Here is an 18,864-nt window from a genome sequence, read left to right as displayed (position 1 = left end):
TGAGTGACTGACATTTGATGAAAGAGAGATTTTGTTTAAAAAAAAACTTCATAGACTGTTACAAAACGGCAGTTACTCAAATGTATTGATTTTAGCACTAACACTGTCTCGACTTCTATTGTGTCTTTCCATACTGAAAATGTTCAGTTAGTATTGTTAGGTAAAGGGCTAAAGTGTCCATTTTCAAAATGTGAGCACACTTTATTTTTTGTGTGAATCAAACATGACGTGTTGTTGCACTTTCTGTCCATTTAGGTTTCATACTATATTCTAAAATCCATCTGAGAGTTGTAAATGTGAATAACTCTGAGTACAGTTTTGGTGCTCTGTAGCATTGTATAGAAAACAAAAAGTCTCACCATGTGGTTAGGAGTTTATGTACAACTTGATTATGAGCATCACTGGAAACTACAGCTGCACTTCATCCATCACAGATACCAAAAGCAGAGCCATTAGAAAAAGAAGGAGGAGGCAGCACATCCTGACTAATGGAGGAAATGATCAGACATAGAAGATGAAGCAATTTCTGCAACCTATCCATTTGACATATTTTCACTGGATGAGTACAAAGATGGCAAATTCTCACTGCATACCTCTGTTTTGAATTATTTTTCCTGTGAACACGCCCTGAATGTACTTCACAGAAACATGAAGTGTAGTTTCGTTGTGCTCCTTCAAACAACAACAACAGACAACTTCCTCAGTTTGAGATGTTTTATTGGTGTATTGTGATCATTTCTTACAGTCAGGATTCACTTCTGCTAAACTTTACTCGACAGGTCCAGAAATCAAAATGAGAAGCGTGCTGTGCTTTATAGGCAGACAAATATATCTCCCCTCCTCTTTCTCTCTCTCCCTAACTCACCCTGTCTTGCTTTCTTTCACACGCACTCTTTTCTTTTCGATCTTTGTTCCTCTCTTCCTAGTTCACACACTCTCTTTCAAACACTAACACACACACACACACACACACACACACACACACACACACACACACACACACACACACACACAGTCTGACTGCCTTCCTTGTTTTGGTTCAGCATCTTTTTCTCTCACCCTCGATCTCTCTGCTTTCTTGAGGCTGTCTACAAGCTGCTGTGAGAACAGCCAAATATCTATCTATCTTAAAAAGAAACACAGACAAACTCCTAAATCAGGGGCCTTTAAATTACCTGGAGGTCACTGGCAAGACTGTTCCCACATGGGTCACTTGAAGACCCCCTCCCAATAAACGTCAACTGTACACACCTCGAAGTTGACAAGGGGCTCTAACCAACACCTTGTAGTTGCTAATTAACTTTCATATTAAGATTTTACATTAAAAAAAAGTATAAAAAATATGATAAGGTTAGAAAATACAATGCAAACCAATGTCTGTGGATTAGGTTGGTGCCCCTTGTCACATTTAAGATATCTGTTAAATACAATGTATGTATTATAGATTACGGACACGTGTTCACATGAGTTCACCTGTTTTCCCCTTCCTTTCTTTCTCAGGTCATGTTCACACTAATGCAGATTAAGTCAAGAAAATGACATCAGTGTGCCACGTGTGTCCTATCCACACACACAATTGTTTCCTAAAAAATTGTTTGCTGATCATATTGGAGATTTGTGTCATTTACAGAACAGCAAGTCTCTAAAATGGATCATCTGACCATAAAATGTGACACCACAGTTCAGGACTTTTGACAAGTGCGGTTCTCTGTGCTTGATGAAATGAAAGAAGCTGTTTACAGATTTGCATTAGTGTGGACATGTTCTCAGTGACCACTGCAGTTTTTCATGCTGGTTCTCTCACCCTGTTAAAATCATTAACTGTTCCTGCTTACAGAGTGCTAGAAGACAAATTTCACAAAACTTCTCTTTTTTCAGGCTCAAAACCTGTTTTGTTTTTGTTTTTTTGTTTTTTTGTTAGACAGAAAAGTTGGTTCATTGCAGGACAAAGAGAAATTCACAATTCCGAAGGGAAAATGTGCTTGGGCGAAGTAAATTTTTCAGGAATGATGCATGTTTACACTGACTATGTTTGAAATTTAACAATGCGGTTTTAATGTGTGACAACAGCCTGAGGGTCATGAAACTCACTCAACCCATAAATTATGACCTGGTGATAGTTTTAAAACACTGCAGAGTTAGTCACCAGTCTCACTCAGCCAGAGGTTTAGTGATCATATGAAACCCAGTAACAACTCTTCAAATATAATTAATTAATTACATTTTTATTACGTACTTCTAAAGAGTATTATATGAAAAGTATGATATCGAGGATGTAGTTAACATGCTTTATGTTTTAATTATTTTTGTTGGGGATCCTATTATTAGAATCTAATTTTCCTCAAATTATTTAAATATTTTCAAGCAAGTTTAATGGAGATCGTTAAGGATCTGAAGTTTTTAAATATTATCCATTCTTTTTTTCACATTTATTCACACACATGTATCACAGCTGGACTTGATCCTTTCAGCTCCACTTGCCACAGAGTCACTGAAATGAGTCCAATCAGGCCAGTTTGTAGCTCTTCCACTGCCAAAACACACAAGCAGCCATGTTATAGTTACGATTTTGAGGAAGTGCTGAGTCGTCCTTAAATACCTCCATGTGAAGCCTCTGATACAGGAAAAATAAATCCAACTTTATAATAGCTTCATTTAACTCTTCGTGTTTCTGTGAGCATAAACTGAAATTAAGTTAATAGGGCGTTAGTGTTTTTGTTCACTAAAGTGTATTGACAGTCTACGGAGGAAGGCAGGAAGCTGACATTCAACTAATGTCAGAGTTGAAATGATTAGTTAATAAATCAATTAGATGGCAGACAGAAAAATAATAATGATCTAATAATCAATTAGATTTAACTGATTTAATTATTGATTAATCACTTAAATAAAAAAAGTGCCAATCATTCACTGATCTGAACTTCTAAATCGTGAGATTTTTGTCTCCTGTGATGACAAAGTGAATCTTTGAGTTTTGACTGTTGGTTTGACAGAACAATCTGAGGACGTCAACTCTGGATTCATTTAATAGGCTGAATGATTAATTGAGGAAATAATTAGCAGATGAATTATATAAAATATTAAAAATGATCAATTAATTAATGATCATTAATCACACCCCTAAATTAACAAACTGATCATCATTTTTATGAGCTGTGTATGTCAGACACAAACACACTGTTAGATTGTAAACAATAGGATCTTATGTGCTGAGTGTGTTTCATGACCTTACATTATGATATCAAAACGAGCCCTTGATTCAGTTGAATTGTAACTTAATGTTTAAGTTCATGGATTCATTTCATTATTTTGATCATTTAGATAAAAGACGAGGTGCATTAGCTGCAACATACAGAGAGGAAGAACAAATTCATTCAGTCATTAAATCTCAATGGATGCTTCAAAAACTTTTATTTCACTATAATGAACTTGTTAAGCAGCAGGATGTCTGTTTGTTTATCAGATTTAAAAATGTAAGAAATAAAACTAATATAGTTTATTTAGAGTTAAAATGATTTTATCCAAACTCATTTGTGCCTCTTTCACTGAAAGTCTATGAATGTCTGTAAATCACTCGTTACGATCTACAGAGATGAATGAGAGACTGTATGGGATATTCTCACATTGTCTCTACATCATATATAAATAAAGTTATGTTACTGTAAATTAAACCTACTCTGTATAATCACTGGTGAAGAGATGGACCCCAGAGGCTAATCTTTCACTCGTGTGTTAGTAGCTGTGGTCACCACCAGTCAGGGTTTCAACAGCATCAGCATTACTTCACTGGGTGTGGAGATTTTGCTCCAAAACAACCCACAAGCCGGAAAGACGGTTTGGCCAAAAGACCTCAGAACATGGACGATTACCAACCTCCTGCAGGTGTTTTATGGTCATTTGGTGGAATGCAGCAATAAAAATCTGACTTACTGCCTCTTCAAATCTCTTGAGAATTTGTTCTTCCATTCAACACTGGAGCAAAGGATTCCCTGAGGTTCTTGGCAAAGAAAAAAATTCTGTGGAGTTGACAGGTTGTTTTTTTTTTTTTTGGTTTTTTTTGCCAAGAAAAAAAAGGGAGTTGACAATTTTTTTTTTTTGCCAACTACCAGCAGCTGCAAAACGCAACACACAGCACCACCTCTTCTGTCGCCGCCTGCGGTCACTGTTCACCAGGCTCCCCATCTCATGATGATGATGTCATGACCCCAAACTGACTCAGCAACATCTCAACTGGGGAAGAGCAAGAGAAAAACATTGTCAGGATGCAGGAAAAGAAAGCAAAAAACACAGAGAATAAACGTAAATGGAGGAAAATAGCGTTATAAATCTGAGGTGGCACATTGGATTAAGGGGTGATCAGGTATCATCGGGCATTGTTAACTGATTACAGCCCTACTGTGAGCAATTAAAATACAACGGGCTGGAACGGCACACAGTGAAGCACAAACTATTTAGCTTTTATTGCCCTCAAATAAAAATGTGTTTTTTGCCAACCTGCAGAGAAGGAAGCACATTTCAATTCCCTCCAAATATAAAGCTGACAAAAGGAACATCACGGCCAACAATTTATCAAGATTCCTCAGATTGTCCAGTGCTGCCTGTGTGTGTCGTAATACGATTAAAAGCCTAGAATATAATAAAAAAACATAACATCCTAAAATCCAACTTTTGTCCTCCTCACTTTTATTGTTTCAGCTTGATTTTCTTATTAAAGTATCTCGTTTTTTTCTCACTGTTCTGCCATTAAAGTCCAGATGAGAGAAAATCTGAGTTGATAAAGAAGTTGATAATGAGCTAAAGGAGTAGGAGCAAGTTTTTGTCCTCAGTTTTTCCTCTCAGGCTACATACAGGCTGTATGCAGCCTAGAAGAAATACATGCAGACACTACCAAGGGCTAAAAAAAAAAAGAAACACTGCCACCTTTGCTGTTTAGTAAAAAAAATAAATAAATAAAAAAAAGAAAAATCTATATTTATATTTATAGTAATATTTTCCTTAAAAGATGCTACAACCAAACACTAGTCAAAGATAACACAGTAAAGCACAAAGCTCTTTGTAGTAAAGACGTGAATATATCATTAGTATAAAATCTAAAACTAAAAAACGAAACTAAAAAGATTTTATTTTCTATCAAAACAGATATTTTGCCATTTTTGTTGTTGGGTTATACTACCACATGTAGAAAGCACAATAATCAATTTTCTATCATTATCTTCTCTGCTATTCTTTTGCTTTTTTTGGCTCAGTCAATTCAGACTTTACAACACTGAATGAAGAAACAAGCTCAGTCGTAAACCTCCATGTAATCCTCCCTTCGTCCCTTTCCTGTCAGAGTGACAGTAAAGTTCAGACCAGTTTAACAATTACAAGATCGTATGACAAATATCAGCTGGTGCTGCAGTATATACAACTGAACTGACACCTAAGTTGCCTAATGTTCCTTGTTGATCTCCATCGTTCACTACACTCGGGCCGACCAACACAGAACATGTTTTTCTTTCTGTTCTGAAATCTGAATCAGTACAAACAAAATCAATCAGTATGAATTCTGCACATCAGCTGTTGCCCTGTGAAGTTCCCAAGGTCGAGGCGACTTAAATTTCCTAATTATATTAAAAACATACTTTAATGCACATACACAATTACTGCCTTCACAAACACAAGTCTAGACAAAACAATATGTTGTTTCGTTGCCACAAGACCTTGTATTTAATAAACATCTGTGTACAATGTCAACCGTCACTGCAGCTTCCTGCTTTCCTTCCAGACTTTCTGGCCCTTTTCTGGATCTGGCTGTTGACGCATACACACACACACACACACACACACACACACACACACTCTCCAAAGCAGCATCAGCGAAAACAAAGGAAATGTCAGGCTATGATTTTGACTAAAAATACACACAAAGTCACAGTCCAGAGATGATCTTCCCGCTGTTATTAAGCCAGAATTTTATTTCTTTCTCCTTCGACATTTTGGTTGCACACAAAGGCAAAACAATACAAGAAATTATGTTTAAGCGCAAAGGTTTAAAACAATAAATAAATAACAGCTTTTTAAAGTAATCCACGATCATCTGTGATCTGTGATTCCTCCTGGTTTTTTTTCTTATTTGTCTAAAACACCATGTGTTGGACTGTGGCATTATTCACAGGTGGATATGGACTGTACTATCCCGTGCATACTTATTATGTTACACATGCAAATATATTCTTCTTCTCCGTTTTAAGGTGTCTTTTTGACAACTGGCCAAGGACAACAGATGGAAATTAGCCTCCAAAGGGAGCGCTGGTCGATTTTTTTTTCTATGAAACAGACTTAAATTAAAATAATATGCAAAATCAAGTGTTTAAATATTTAAAAACCTGGTAGATTAGAGAGCTACCATTCAGGCTCACCATTTATATGAGGCTACTCGCACACTTTACTTGCTTTGAAACACAGTCAACATAATTTAGACTCATAAAAATAAAAATATATAAACAGTAACAGCAGCAACAATTGGCCTCCAAAAGTACAGACAAAAAGCGTGAGTGAGTCCCTGACACAGATAATGTACATGATCTCTGCAGAGGAAATGGAAAACATTTGCAACGGCAAAACACACAATCTGCACTGATGTGACAACTGTACAACACAGTGGGGCCGGCGCATTTAAGTTTTTAATTTAATGCCTGAAATTGTTTATTCGTTGTCTAAACAGCCAAACGTACCCTCAGCTCACTCTGACACACTGACGCAGAGGCCGTGCTCCTCATCTGAGCCAATTTGCAACTGCTGTTACAGCATCATGATAAATAAAATATTCCGTTGTTATAACTTATATTGGAGCCTGAAACCATTTCATCTCTGCACAAAAACTAAACCATGTCAAATGTTACACGCCTGATATTGATTATCTTTCATGTATTTACTTTGTACTCGCTTTGTAACTGTGTTTATGTGTTTTGATAAATAGAGCTAAGCAAGACCTGAGTCAATTCAAATTCCTGACACCAAAGCTTGAATGAACATAATTTACAATGTCACATTTACTTAAAAGATGAACAATTAAGGTCACTTTGATTTGACCACGCTATGTTTAGTCATAATGGACCCTGTCTGCCCAGTCTAAGCAGATTAAAGCAAAGTATTTTACTTTGAGGCTTCGCTTCGCTGGTAGGAAAAAAAAAAAAAAAGAGTGTTGTACAGTTTTGGCTGAACAACAGACAACAGGACCTCCTCCCTAGAGCTCTGTGCATCACTGGGAAAGATGAAAGCTGTTTGCAGACATTTACACTTGAGGCTTTTAGCAGATGATATTGTGGAAACTTTACACTGACCGCGGTGAAAGACCGTGACTGTTGGTAGAACAACATATGCATTTTCTTTTTGCTGCTAGTCATGGAATATCCCTAATCGTGTGTGGTATTTATTTTATTATTAATACTCCGTTAAATCAGCTAAAGACATTACGGACAAACAAACACTGGTGACCACACGCATGCATTCACACTCTCCTAAATTAATATTTTAAGTCCAGTCGTGGCGACTTTGTTACACAACATGTTGATAATTATGACTCATAATTTGTGCTTTGTTAATATGTGTGTGTGTGTTTGTGTGTTTTGGGCAGAGAAAACTTTTAATTAAAATTTGGTTAAGAGTACACCCCGGGAAAATATTCATGTTATCAAGCAATTTTTGACAATTATTGACTATTGAAGCACTAATTTTTTCAAAACAGTGATTATATCTGAGAAAATTTCAATCTGTTTCTACTAAATAATAATGACCCCTCTGCAGCGATCTGCCTGCTGTGAAGATATTTTAACTTATGAGACAACACAGCTTTGATGGGTTAAAAAAAATAGACAAGATGTAGATTATATGTACACACACACACACACACACACACACACACACACACACACAGCTACCTTTATTAAGACAAATCTCTACAGACCGACAGGCTTTCCTCCTGAGGATGAATGTCTTCAGCCCTCTGAAAGTGTCATAGGTGGACAATGTGATTAAAGACCTTGTAAGAAGTGCAAAAAGATAAATGACACTCTTCCATTTATAACCCAGCCTCTCTACTCACACCATTACACTGACCGTGGTCAGTGTAATGCACTTCTTACAAGGTCTTTGAGTGTCATTTATCTATTTCTAACCAGATGGTTAGAAATTTCTCAGCTTCGGTGACACCTTTAATCATTCTGTTAAGAGCTGAGGAGATGAATTAGTCGTCTGCCCTTTTTAAGCGGAGCACCACTTAGTTTCAGACTCAAGATATCGCCGTGAAAAGATGTTTCAGTTCTACTCTTTGGCTTATTGAAATGTTCTGTATTGTTAAAATACTAGATATGACTGCCAGCAACATGAAGTCAGATTCTCAGGATGTGAGGTGATACATTTTGAAATATCATATTATTTTCAACGAATCCGAAGCTCAAACGCCTGCAGCAACATTTGGCAGGTAATCACCATCAGCTTCTCCTCAAAACTAAACAACTGCATGTCTGTCTTTGTACAAGACAGTGAAGAAAAAAAGAGATTAAACGGGTGTGTCCATTCATTCCAGTGATCTTTTTCTCTCCGGACAAAGACACATAGGTATGATGAATAATTTACTGAAGGGACAGGACCAGATTAACCAGTCTGATAGATGACTGTGCTTTTTTTCTCCCCCTGCCTGATAAAGTTGATCTGCATTTAGCTCTCTCTGGACGTTTTAACCACAGTGGAGTAAACTTACTGGAAAGAGAGCGGCAGGATGCTTTAAAGGCTTGTAACTGATTATGTTTAGATATTTAACAGCAACAACGTGTCCTCTGTGACCATGCCTGCCCTCATGCAGAGGTAGATTTAACAGCCATTTTATTTAACGGAAAATGTACATTTCCCTAGAGGTCCTTATGTACCAGGGCACTACTCCCCTGTAGCAGAAGTTTTAAATGTGATAGAAATTAGGATAAATGAAAATTAAATCAAGATCCAGGTTTGATGAGCTCTAAATCAAAATGTGAACATACAGGAGGAACAGACTCTAATATAAAGGGACTTTTTGGAAAACAGGATTAAGTAAAGTGATGATGTGTTGACTACTAAAACCATTCCAATAAAATTAATTAATAAAAGACATTAAAATTTTCAAGCCGCATTAGTACATTTGCTATTTAGCAGACATCCTGAAGACTGTGTTAATGTTGCATTTACTGTACATCAGGATAATAGGAAAAAAGGGGTAAAAATATCTATTAATTCAATATTTCCGTATTTGACTTTGCCACTCTTATAAATCACACCACATAAATAACACAATTTAGTTATTTGTATTGTATTGTGTTGCACCTATTATCCTTTGTCATAAGCTAAACTTACTGATTTCATGTTGACATTGCAAGCACTGTGAGGCAGCCATTTTGCCACGGCTTTGTTGACACTTCTGTACTTGTCAGATATTCCTGACATGTCTGACTTGTGATTACAGCTAGAAGGGTGGTATAAACGACTTTTGCTTATACTTAGCTACGGATTAGTAAACAGAGCACAGCTCCTCCTGCTGTACCAAATGTGCAGAAATGAAAAATTAGCACACTATGCTAACAGGCAACTTCCAGCAGCTTTTTGAGCTACCTAACAGCTAGTTTCAGCAGCGATGGCGAGAGACTCCAAATAGTAATTGTGCAAAGATCAAGGGTTGTGTCACAGGGATTTCTCCACTGTGTTCATTACTGGTGAAAGGGAGAGAAACCAGTTTGATGGATGAGTGGATGTTTTGTCTTGTCGTCTCTTTTGATAAAGTGGAAACCTACATCAGCATTAAGCAGCTTTAAGAGTGAGTACTTAACACCAACCGTATGTATTGGCTGGAGATCAGAGGTGAAGGCGGGGGACATGTGCAGTGGATAAATCTTCCTCCTGCCAATCCTCATTTTCAGAGAGTCTGATTCATCTTACTGTCCCGAATCTTACTGTTACAGTGGAAGAGCTATGAACTATATATACACTCCACTGCCGGTTTATTAGGTACACCTACCTACAACTAACGCGATCTTGCAATCTTGTCTTCATGAAGCCGTTTAAGAGACATGTTGATTCAATGTTCTGATCGTCTTGGAGGATGTAGTTTGTGGTGCTGTTGAACTGTGTTGCATTAGTTCTGCATTAGATCAGTCCAACACAACAGAGTTAAACAGCACCACAAACTACAGACTCCAAAACAACCATATTGAATCAACAAAAACTGAATCATATTATAACCTTCATGAAGTAAGAAATAATCACAGAGCTATATTAAACTTAAATCTTTTTAGGCAGTGTACCTAATACTTGTCTTTAAAACATGCAGGCAACATTTAAAATCAGCTTTTATTAAAACCATATTGAAGACCCATTAATGTCAAGTGAATTTAGGAAACATACTATGACGACACATTACATGATTACTCTCAACTTTAACTGCAACGGTGAGTACTTCCCATCACACACTCCATGGCTCAAATGAAAAACAACTCATTAGTTAAATGACAAAATGTGCAAAATTTAAGTTAATCTGCAAAATAGGATATTTTCTATCATTTAAAATATTAAAAATATTAAGTTACTAGGTATATTATATTTAAGCATCATTCAGTATTATTAATAATTCTTTTACACTGAAGACAATAGAGAAAGTCAACATCTGGATTATTTCTCACAAAGATCTATGTTGACTGTAGAGAGTGTACAAGCAGATACTAATATGAACTTTCATGTTTAAGTAAAAAATGGGACACCGAAAACAAATCAACTTTTAAAACCGACTAACTGATCCTTTGTCCTCAAACAAAAAAAAAACCCCAAAAAACGCCTACAACAGCACAGAGCAACCACATATAACATTACACGCTGTCTGTTCGTCAGAGCTTTGAAAGGGAGCCGCTTGCGTCAAGCCTGTGCTGTTTGACTCAAATTGTTGACGAGCCTCAAGATAAAAGAGGGTGCAGTTTGTTTTTCTTGTTTTATGGTATTATGCTAATTTTTACTTAGTATTGTTATTAATGTTTCAACATTTCTCTGTTGTTTCCTTGTGGTTACATTTATTCACCAACTGAAGATCTGTAGTTTAGATTTTGTTGGTCCAAATTGTACACCTGAACTTTACAACTCACCTTGTCACGCGTCATATGTTTTCATCTTGTCCAATATTGGGACTATTTTTTAATAATTCTAACATTTTTAGGATTTTCCTGGATTGTCTCCACTTGCAATGTATGGTGTTTTTGACAGGTTTAACATCACTTACAGCTCATTACAGAGGTTTTCTTTGTTTGTAATCTCCACTGCCTCCCACTTCCTTCTAATTGGTCGCACCTACATGAGGAGTGAGTGAGTACTGTGTTATAATAGATGTAAAAAAAAACATTTGGTGTGGACAAAATCTGCAGGACAAAAGAAATCACTTCAGAGCTCGAGTGAGTGATTCACTTTCCATCGGTCGCTCATTCACTCTGCTCTTTCTTTTACATTTCACGGGAGAAGGAGCTCATTTGCTGACTGGAGAGATGGATGTGGAGATAAAATGGCTGAACCGGAAACCAGAACAAGAGAGGTGGGACATTTGCCACAAACTATGATCTAGTTGTGCGCAAACACACACACACACACACACACACACACACACACACACACACACACACACACACACGCACACACGCACACACACACACACGCACACACACGCACAGCTGTCAAAACAAGACAAGGAATAGAGGTTTTTTTGCACAAGACTTTTAAGATGGAAATTTAACATCTGCTGCTTTTGTTCTTGATGTTTTGTGTGTGTGTGTGTGTGTGTGTGTGTCTGTGTGTGCGTTCACAAGGTTAAGTTTGGCCGAGTGGAGGGCTGTGTCCATACTGATGGAAGACGACTGGGAACAGTCATGCTGCACTTTTAGTTTCCACTCAGTGAACACACAGATGCACACAGGTTCTCACACACCACCCTCAAGAGAGTCTGTTAATTAAATTTGTGTTGCTGCCGGACAAAAGCTTCACAGGTCTGCATTCAATTTTGGTTCTTCAGTTTAAAGAATTAAGATCACAGCACTGACCGGGCCCCAGGGACGGGTCTCTGCAGTGTGCTCTGTCCCTTATTGTACTGACTGACTGCGGAGGACGGTCCTGTTCTGAAACGACTCCAAGCTGAAGTGGCAACTCATTTGGCAAAAAATAAAACTAATGTCCATGAACTCCAATTTTCAAATTATTATTCATCGAGATTTTATAAACAGAGCGTAAGTCACTCCTAGCATTTTGCATAAAATGAAAGATATATTTTAAGGAATAGCGAGATATTTTCAGAAATAAACTTATGTGCAAGTGAAAAATTGATGCCTCTCTTGTATCTGCACAGAAAATATGTAGTTGGAGTCAGCATCAGGTTAGCTTAGCTTAGCATAAAGCTGGAAAAGGGAAAATAATAAGTCTTGCTCTGTCTGAAGGTAACAAATGCCTAAAGGCACCTCCAAAGTTAACATAATATACTACGTTTGTTTACTCTGTAGAGAAGCCAAATGTAGTCAGTGCAGACTAAACGGACACACGACGCTCCATAAAACTGTAATTTTTACTCTTCAGCTTCTGTACAGATTGCACGGCTGTCCAGTCTTGATGCTAAGCTACGCTAACCAGCTGCTGACTCAAGCTTCATAAATACCACACAGATGTGAGAGTGGCATCAACCCTCTTCTAACTCTTTCCCAAAACATCAAACTAAAGTCAATTCTTTAATTACAGCCCCACCTTAGCACCGTGTTAAGCAGAGGCGTCTTCCTCTCTCGCTCTACCTGGCCTCACAGCTGCCAGTAGTCTATACAGTAAAAAAATATCACATGTGATTCTACATAAAGGTTGAGATAAAAACAAGATTGGTTTAAGCTTTTGTAAACACCCTGCATTTTCAAAAATAAGAAATTTTACATCCGACAGCAGTAACTGATCACATTCAGTGGCTTTGTTGACATGCCTGCAGGAACACCATGACTGCTAACAGTCTGAGTTTGACAAACATGAAATTTAAACGTACCAATGATTCTCTTACATTTGACATGTTGCTCTTGTGAGTGTTCCAACTGAGAGAGAAACATGGGCCGCTGTCAACAATCACACGAGCAACTTGATCGCATTTAAATAACTGTGATGAAATAACTGTGTAAAGATGTTGTGACTGGTCTTTATTAAACACAACACTCCCTATAGGTTACTGTGATAACACTGATCTCCAGCTGAGGGGATAATCCGTTTTAGAATCAGTTCATGTGAGTCCCGCAACCACATTTTTTTTCACCTTCATTCTCCAAAAAGGTCTACAGCACATCTGGCATTACTCACACTAAACACTATAAATATGGACGCTTGATAAATTTCCAATCTGTTGTTTTTCTAAATGCTTTGCCAGCTGCTGTTTTTAGATGCCTCCATGTAAGGACTGACGCCAGTGTGAGGCCATGACACTCACAGTATTGATCATGAAGACTTTGTGACGAATGGATGGATTTGCACTTTAGCTAATTAATCTGAGCTGTCAGTCAGCCGGCATGAGAGAGTTAAATGGGAGGAGAGTTCAGGAGGGAGGAAGGATTGTTGGATTATTTACAGGCAGTTGCAATGAAATTAATGTCCCGATGATTTTGTTTGACTTTATATACTGTATGTTCATATTTTGAGTGATTACGACAGGCCTCTACATCTGAGAACATTTGTAGGGCATCCACAAACTTAAAATAGCTCACAGGTGCTGGTGTTTTACACGGAGTGCCACGTGACTTAAAATAGTGGCAACTGTTTTCTCTCGGTGTTTTACCGCCCCAATGAAAGTAAGATTAACCACAAAATGTTTTCTTTTCTTTTGCCTTCTGGCCACAGGTACCTAAGACGATATTTCCTGATCCTGTGATAAATACTCGTAGACGTATTAAGGTGTATTATTGCTGCAGTAGAGAGGGAAACAATCACCAACACTGAGCAGGCAGAGTCATCACTACATTACTCTGACATTAATTAATGACATAAAGCATTTCAAAATGTCCGGATCACATAGTTATTCTGATCCCATGGCAGCCATCACACCGGATATCACCATTTCACAACAGATAAAAGTAATTTTAGAACTGGAAGGAAGTTGTCCCAGATCAGCTGTCTTTAAACGTTTGAGTTTGAGGAGCGTCACGGCCCCTTGAATAATTGTCTGATTGATCAATGATCTGGATGTCGGACATGTAGTGTGACGTGTAGTGTGAGTTAAAATAACGTCTAACATGAGCAACTAGAATTACCGGCTTGTGGTTGTATGCCTGCGCCAACCAGCCAAGTTGTAGGAAATATGGTCACAATCTCCCCTTCCTGAGTTAAAGTGTGAATAATAGCCAGAACATTATGATGTTCTGGCTATTATGATGCTATCGCATTCACAAGAATGTGAGGTCATTGTGGCCTCGAACTTTGACGTTTGCGCACAAAAATCTAATCAGTTCATCTTTAAGTCCAAGTGAATGTTTGTGCCAAATCTGAAGATATTCCTTCAAAGTGGTCTTGAGATACCACATTCAAGAGGCCAAAACCATGTTTTGTGAGGTCGCAGTGACCTTTGACCTTTGACTTTTGACCACCAAAATCTAATCAGTTTATGCTCAAGTCCAAATTTGAAGTAATTCCCTCAAGGCGTTTCTGAGCGTTCACGACAATGGGATGGACAGACAATCCGGACACATAATGCCTCACAGAGGCTTCACTCTGCTCTAATCCCTCCTTTCTTTTTATTTATCGCCATGTAAAATCCAAGGTCAAATGAAGGGTGCTACATTAATTCAATTTGATTTGTACTAATTCGCTTCAACGGTTGAACTTGAACTCATCGGCAGTTTTCCATGCATTAGAGCTTTCATGTTACACACACACAGTGCTGTAAAGAAATTAAGTCTGTTGTGAAGAATGCAGATTTGTGACCGGGAGATAATCAGTTCAGATCTCAGATCTGTTGATAAAACAGGAACAATGGCTCGTGCTGTGACTCAGTTGGGTGGTCTCGAGCGGGACACACAGGCGGTCTCTTGTTCACTGCAGCACTGTGGTTGTACTAGTTTATATGCAGTTTATTTTGCTGAAAAGGTTTAGTTAGGGTTTGGTGTCTTGCTCAAAGGCACACAAACACACACTGACACACACTGACACACACTATCACACACTATCACACACTGACACACACACTGACACACACTATCACACACTGACACACTGACACACGCACTGACACACACTGACACACACTGACACACACACTGATACACACCGACACAAACACTGACACACACTATCACACACTGACACACGCACTGACACACACTGACACACACACTGATACACACTGACACACACAATGACACACACTATCACACACTGACACACGCACTGACACACACTGACACACACACTGACACACACTGACACACGCACTGACACACACACTGATACACACTGACACACACACTGACACACACTATCACACACTGACACACGCACTGACACACACTGACACACACTATCACACACTGACACACGCACTGACACACACTGACACACGCACTGACACACTCTGATACACACTGACACACACACTGACACACACTATCACACACTGACACACGCACTGACACGCACTGACACACACACTGATACACACTGACACACACAATGACACACACTATCACACACTATCACACACTGACACACACACTGACACACGCACTGACACGCACTGACACACACTGCATTTCCTTCAGCCACAGCACTGCCTCACTCACACGAAGAGACTTTTTTTATACCCTTACCCTTTTTTTTTGGATTTAGGCAATGATCAAGTGTCACACACTTTACAGGGTGAGTGAAATTATCCTGAACTTTAATATTTTTTAATAAAACAAAGAATAACCACAAAAAGAGAACTTGAGCAAGCTGTTGTTGGAGAAATGACATAAGTGTGGGTTGGGTCAATCTGACTTCGAGCTGGAAATGAGCAAACAACAGCAGAAACAGGATAATATCAGGTAGGCTTATAAACCACATTTACTGCTCACGGACTTCCCATGTTTTCATTGTTTAGGAACCTTTATATATGTCATTAATGTCAGCTCATAAACATATAACTCCATCTCACATTACGCAGCTACACAGGAATATTTAGTCCTTATGTCAAATGATCATGTTTGAGATCATCAACAAGGCACTGATCAGACTGCCAAAGAGTACAGTAGTTTACGGATGTCATAACTCCTACCAGATGAGCTGTGCTGGGGTGGTTTCCCCGCTACTTGTCAGGATAGGTGAATGTGGTGGAAACCAAGTCGATAGTCCTGTGGTGGAAACTGTTTCTCAACATTGTGCCTCAGCCCTGCAAAAGAAAAGAAAAAAAATCCCCATTGTAACAAATCATTTCGCCAAGAAGATTTGAGTCCCAAAAAAAACATCTATAAAAATAAACAGATAAATTGTCTGTGGAGATTCTCAGTCATCCATGTCATCGTGCTGTATATTATATACGGTTTACAAGTGAGAGAGAAACGGGAATGTCAGTACAAGTGCTACCATTTGCCTGGAAACTGTACTGCAAAGAATTTCTTTTTTTAAGTTATTTTTTCAGATACAGTTTATTCAGATATGGACAGTGAGAGAGTGACTGAAGGGCTGGGGAGAGAGAGGGGATTACATGCAACAAAGGGCCATGGGTCAGACTTGAACCCATGGCCCTTTGTTGCATGTCATGAGCCTGAGTGGTATCCTCTCTACCAGGTGAGCCACTGTGGCGCGACCACAAAGAAATTTAACCGTTTTTTCATAGTGAGGAGTCTGGCTGCTGCTGGTTTTTCTATCTAACTCCTACTGAAATGCCATTTTTTGTATTTACTTGGTGTCATGGGTGTAAATCAGAAGATTCAACACTTCAAGTCTGCACGCTCAAAAGCAAACCATATGCACAGTGTTTGCACTCACTTCAGAGATCAAAAATCCCTGCACAAGCGTTTAACCTCTCTGTTTGCAAGTGAACAAACCACCTACACAGTTATTCATAAATCAACGATGACACAGCTGTTTAATCTTGACATAAACCAGGTTTGCTCTGTCCTTGGTCCAGCATGTGCTGAAGCATCCGCTGGGCCATTACACACAGCCCATACACAACAGCATACACTGTCAATCACCAGAATTACTGCATGATTTGAATTACTACATTTGGAAAACACTATATCATTCGCTGTTGAGACTGTAGTGCCTGACAAAATTAAGGCTTCAAATAAAACCTTGCGTAAATTCTCTCTCTTTGATGTTTTCATTTTCTTTGGCACAATATGATATCACACTCGTTTCAGCTGACTCATAAACGTCTCTGTATGAATGGTGCAAAGATTGTGTGGATGTACGCACGCACTCAGCACGCTGTTATTGAGAAATACCCGCTTCCGTGCGGAAATAGCTGCGTGCATTCTTCGTGTGCGTGTGTACCTGTTGAATATCTGGGAACCGCTGCTGAACTGAGTCTGCAGCTGAAAAATGATCATTTTCTCACAGAAAAGTGATGAGCCTGTTTACACCACTTCTTTTTCTGAGATACCAGGATGCCCTCATTGCATGAATCAGTTGTCTCTCACGTGTTAACCACTGAAAGATGCTGGATGACTACACCATGTTTCATAATTAAATGAAACATACATGCCAAATACACATACGTAGGAGTTAGTGAGTACACAAACATATGTGCAATAATTCCCAAAAGACTGTAAAGAAATCCCGAAAACACATCTGCACTTCTTGAATCGCTGCCTAACTTTCTTTGAAAACTGTGAACAGGTATTTGAGAGATCCAGGAAAAAACATGCCCTGAAAACAAACACACCCTTGGCAGAGATAAAAGTATATGGTGTGATACTTTTCAAATTTTGTAAACAACACATGTTTTCACACAAACTCATCTTAGTTTAACCCCCTGACTTCTCTACACGTTTCAAGGTCATGGGAACGCTGGTTTTAGGCTGTGCCTCAAAGTCTTGCGATAAAGCTCTCTCACCGTTCACATGTGTGAGTGTATTGTTTGACACATGAGGCAATGTCTGAAAAGCCGTCCCACACAGCAGGCAGATGCAAAGAGGCCTGTGTGTGGGCAGCGTTTTGACTAAACCTGAAGCCTGTTTATGCATAGATACATATACGTGTCCATCTGTGTGCGTGGCAATCAGAGAGAGAAGGTGAACAAAGATCTGATGGGGGTTGTCAACTTTTAATATGGCTTCACATCTCGATTTCCACTGATATTATATAAATTTGTTTGTGTTATTTATATCCTTTTATACCTCTCTTTTGTCCTGCTACAGAACACTGCCTTACAATTGTTTATTGACATTTCTACTTGACATTAACGGAATACAGGCCTACTCTCGGTAATGAATAAATATACAACAGAACTGCCTCCCCCTGTGTGGGATTATCTGTACAATGTGAACTTAAATAATATTTTCTGTCTCATGCTTCATTTCTAGTCATTTGTTTTACTTCCCACATTTCCTCTCACGTTGTTGCGAGCAGCCAAGGAAAGAAAAAACAACCCTGCCTGGGGGTCACTGCACGCACTGTGCATCATAGCTATTCTAATGAGTAACCTAAACTTTCCAACATAATCTTATCCTCACACACCTGAGTTCTTATCTGATATGCAGCCAGCGCTGAGAGGACAAGTACCACATTTCAGAGGTGAACGCACTAAATCATAGCTCATGTACAGGGTGACTCATGATGATAGTAGCAGAGAAAATCAAGTTCAGCGTCATTCACACTGAGCTGCGCGGC

At 38.7% G+C, this 18,864-nt stretch overlaps 1 protein-coding gene across 3 annotated transcripts in view; it reads right to left on the bottom strand.

Moving 5' to 3' along the window:
* Window positions 1-700: 700 nt before the first annotated feature.
* LOC147817509 (uncharacterized) overlaps window positions 701-18,864 on the bottom strand; it is an 80,994-nt gene continuing 62,830 nt past the window's right edge. For 2 of the 3 annotated variants that reach the window (XR_015436310.1, XM_087170443.1), the window contains 2 exons: window positions 16,304-16,417; window positions 701-4,230 (listed from right to left, as the gene is read on the bottom strand). Coding sequence is in view for 1 of the 3 variants with exons in the window: in XM_087170443.1 (XP_087026569.1) it covers window positions 16,341-16,417 (77 nt within the window). In the remaining 2 variants the exon portion in view is untranslated. The remainder of the gene's footprint in view (window positions 4,231-16,303; window positions 16,418-18,864) is intronic. The other variant, XR_015436309.1, reaches the window with a different exon arrangement.

Source organism: Seriola lalandi, unplaced genomic scaffold (genome assembly GCF_002814215.2).
Source record: "Seriola lalandi dorsalis isolate HSWRI2012SDOR001 ecotype SW California unplaced genomic scaffold, Sedor1 jcf7180002054948, whole genome shotgun sequence".
Classification (NCBI taxonomy): Eukaryota; Metazoa; Chordata; class Actinopteri; order Carangiformes; family Carangidae; genus Seriola; species Seriola lalandi.
The sequence above is the reverse complement of the archived record's forward strand: the minus strand, read 5'-3'. Positions and strand labels throughout refer to the sequence as shown.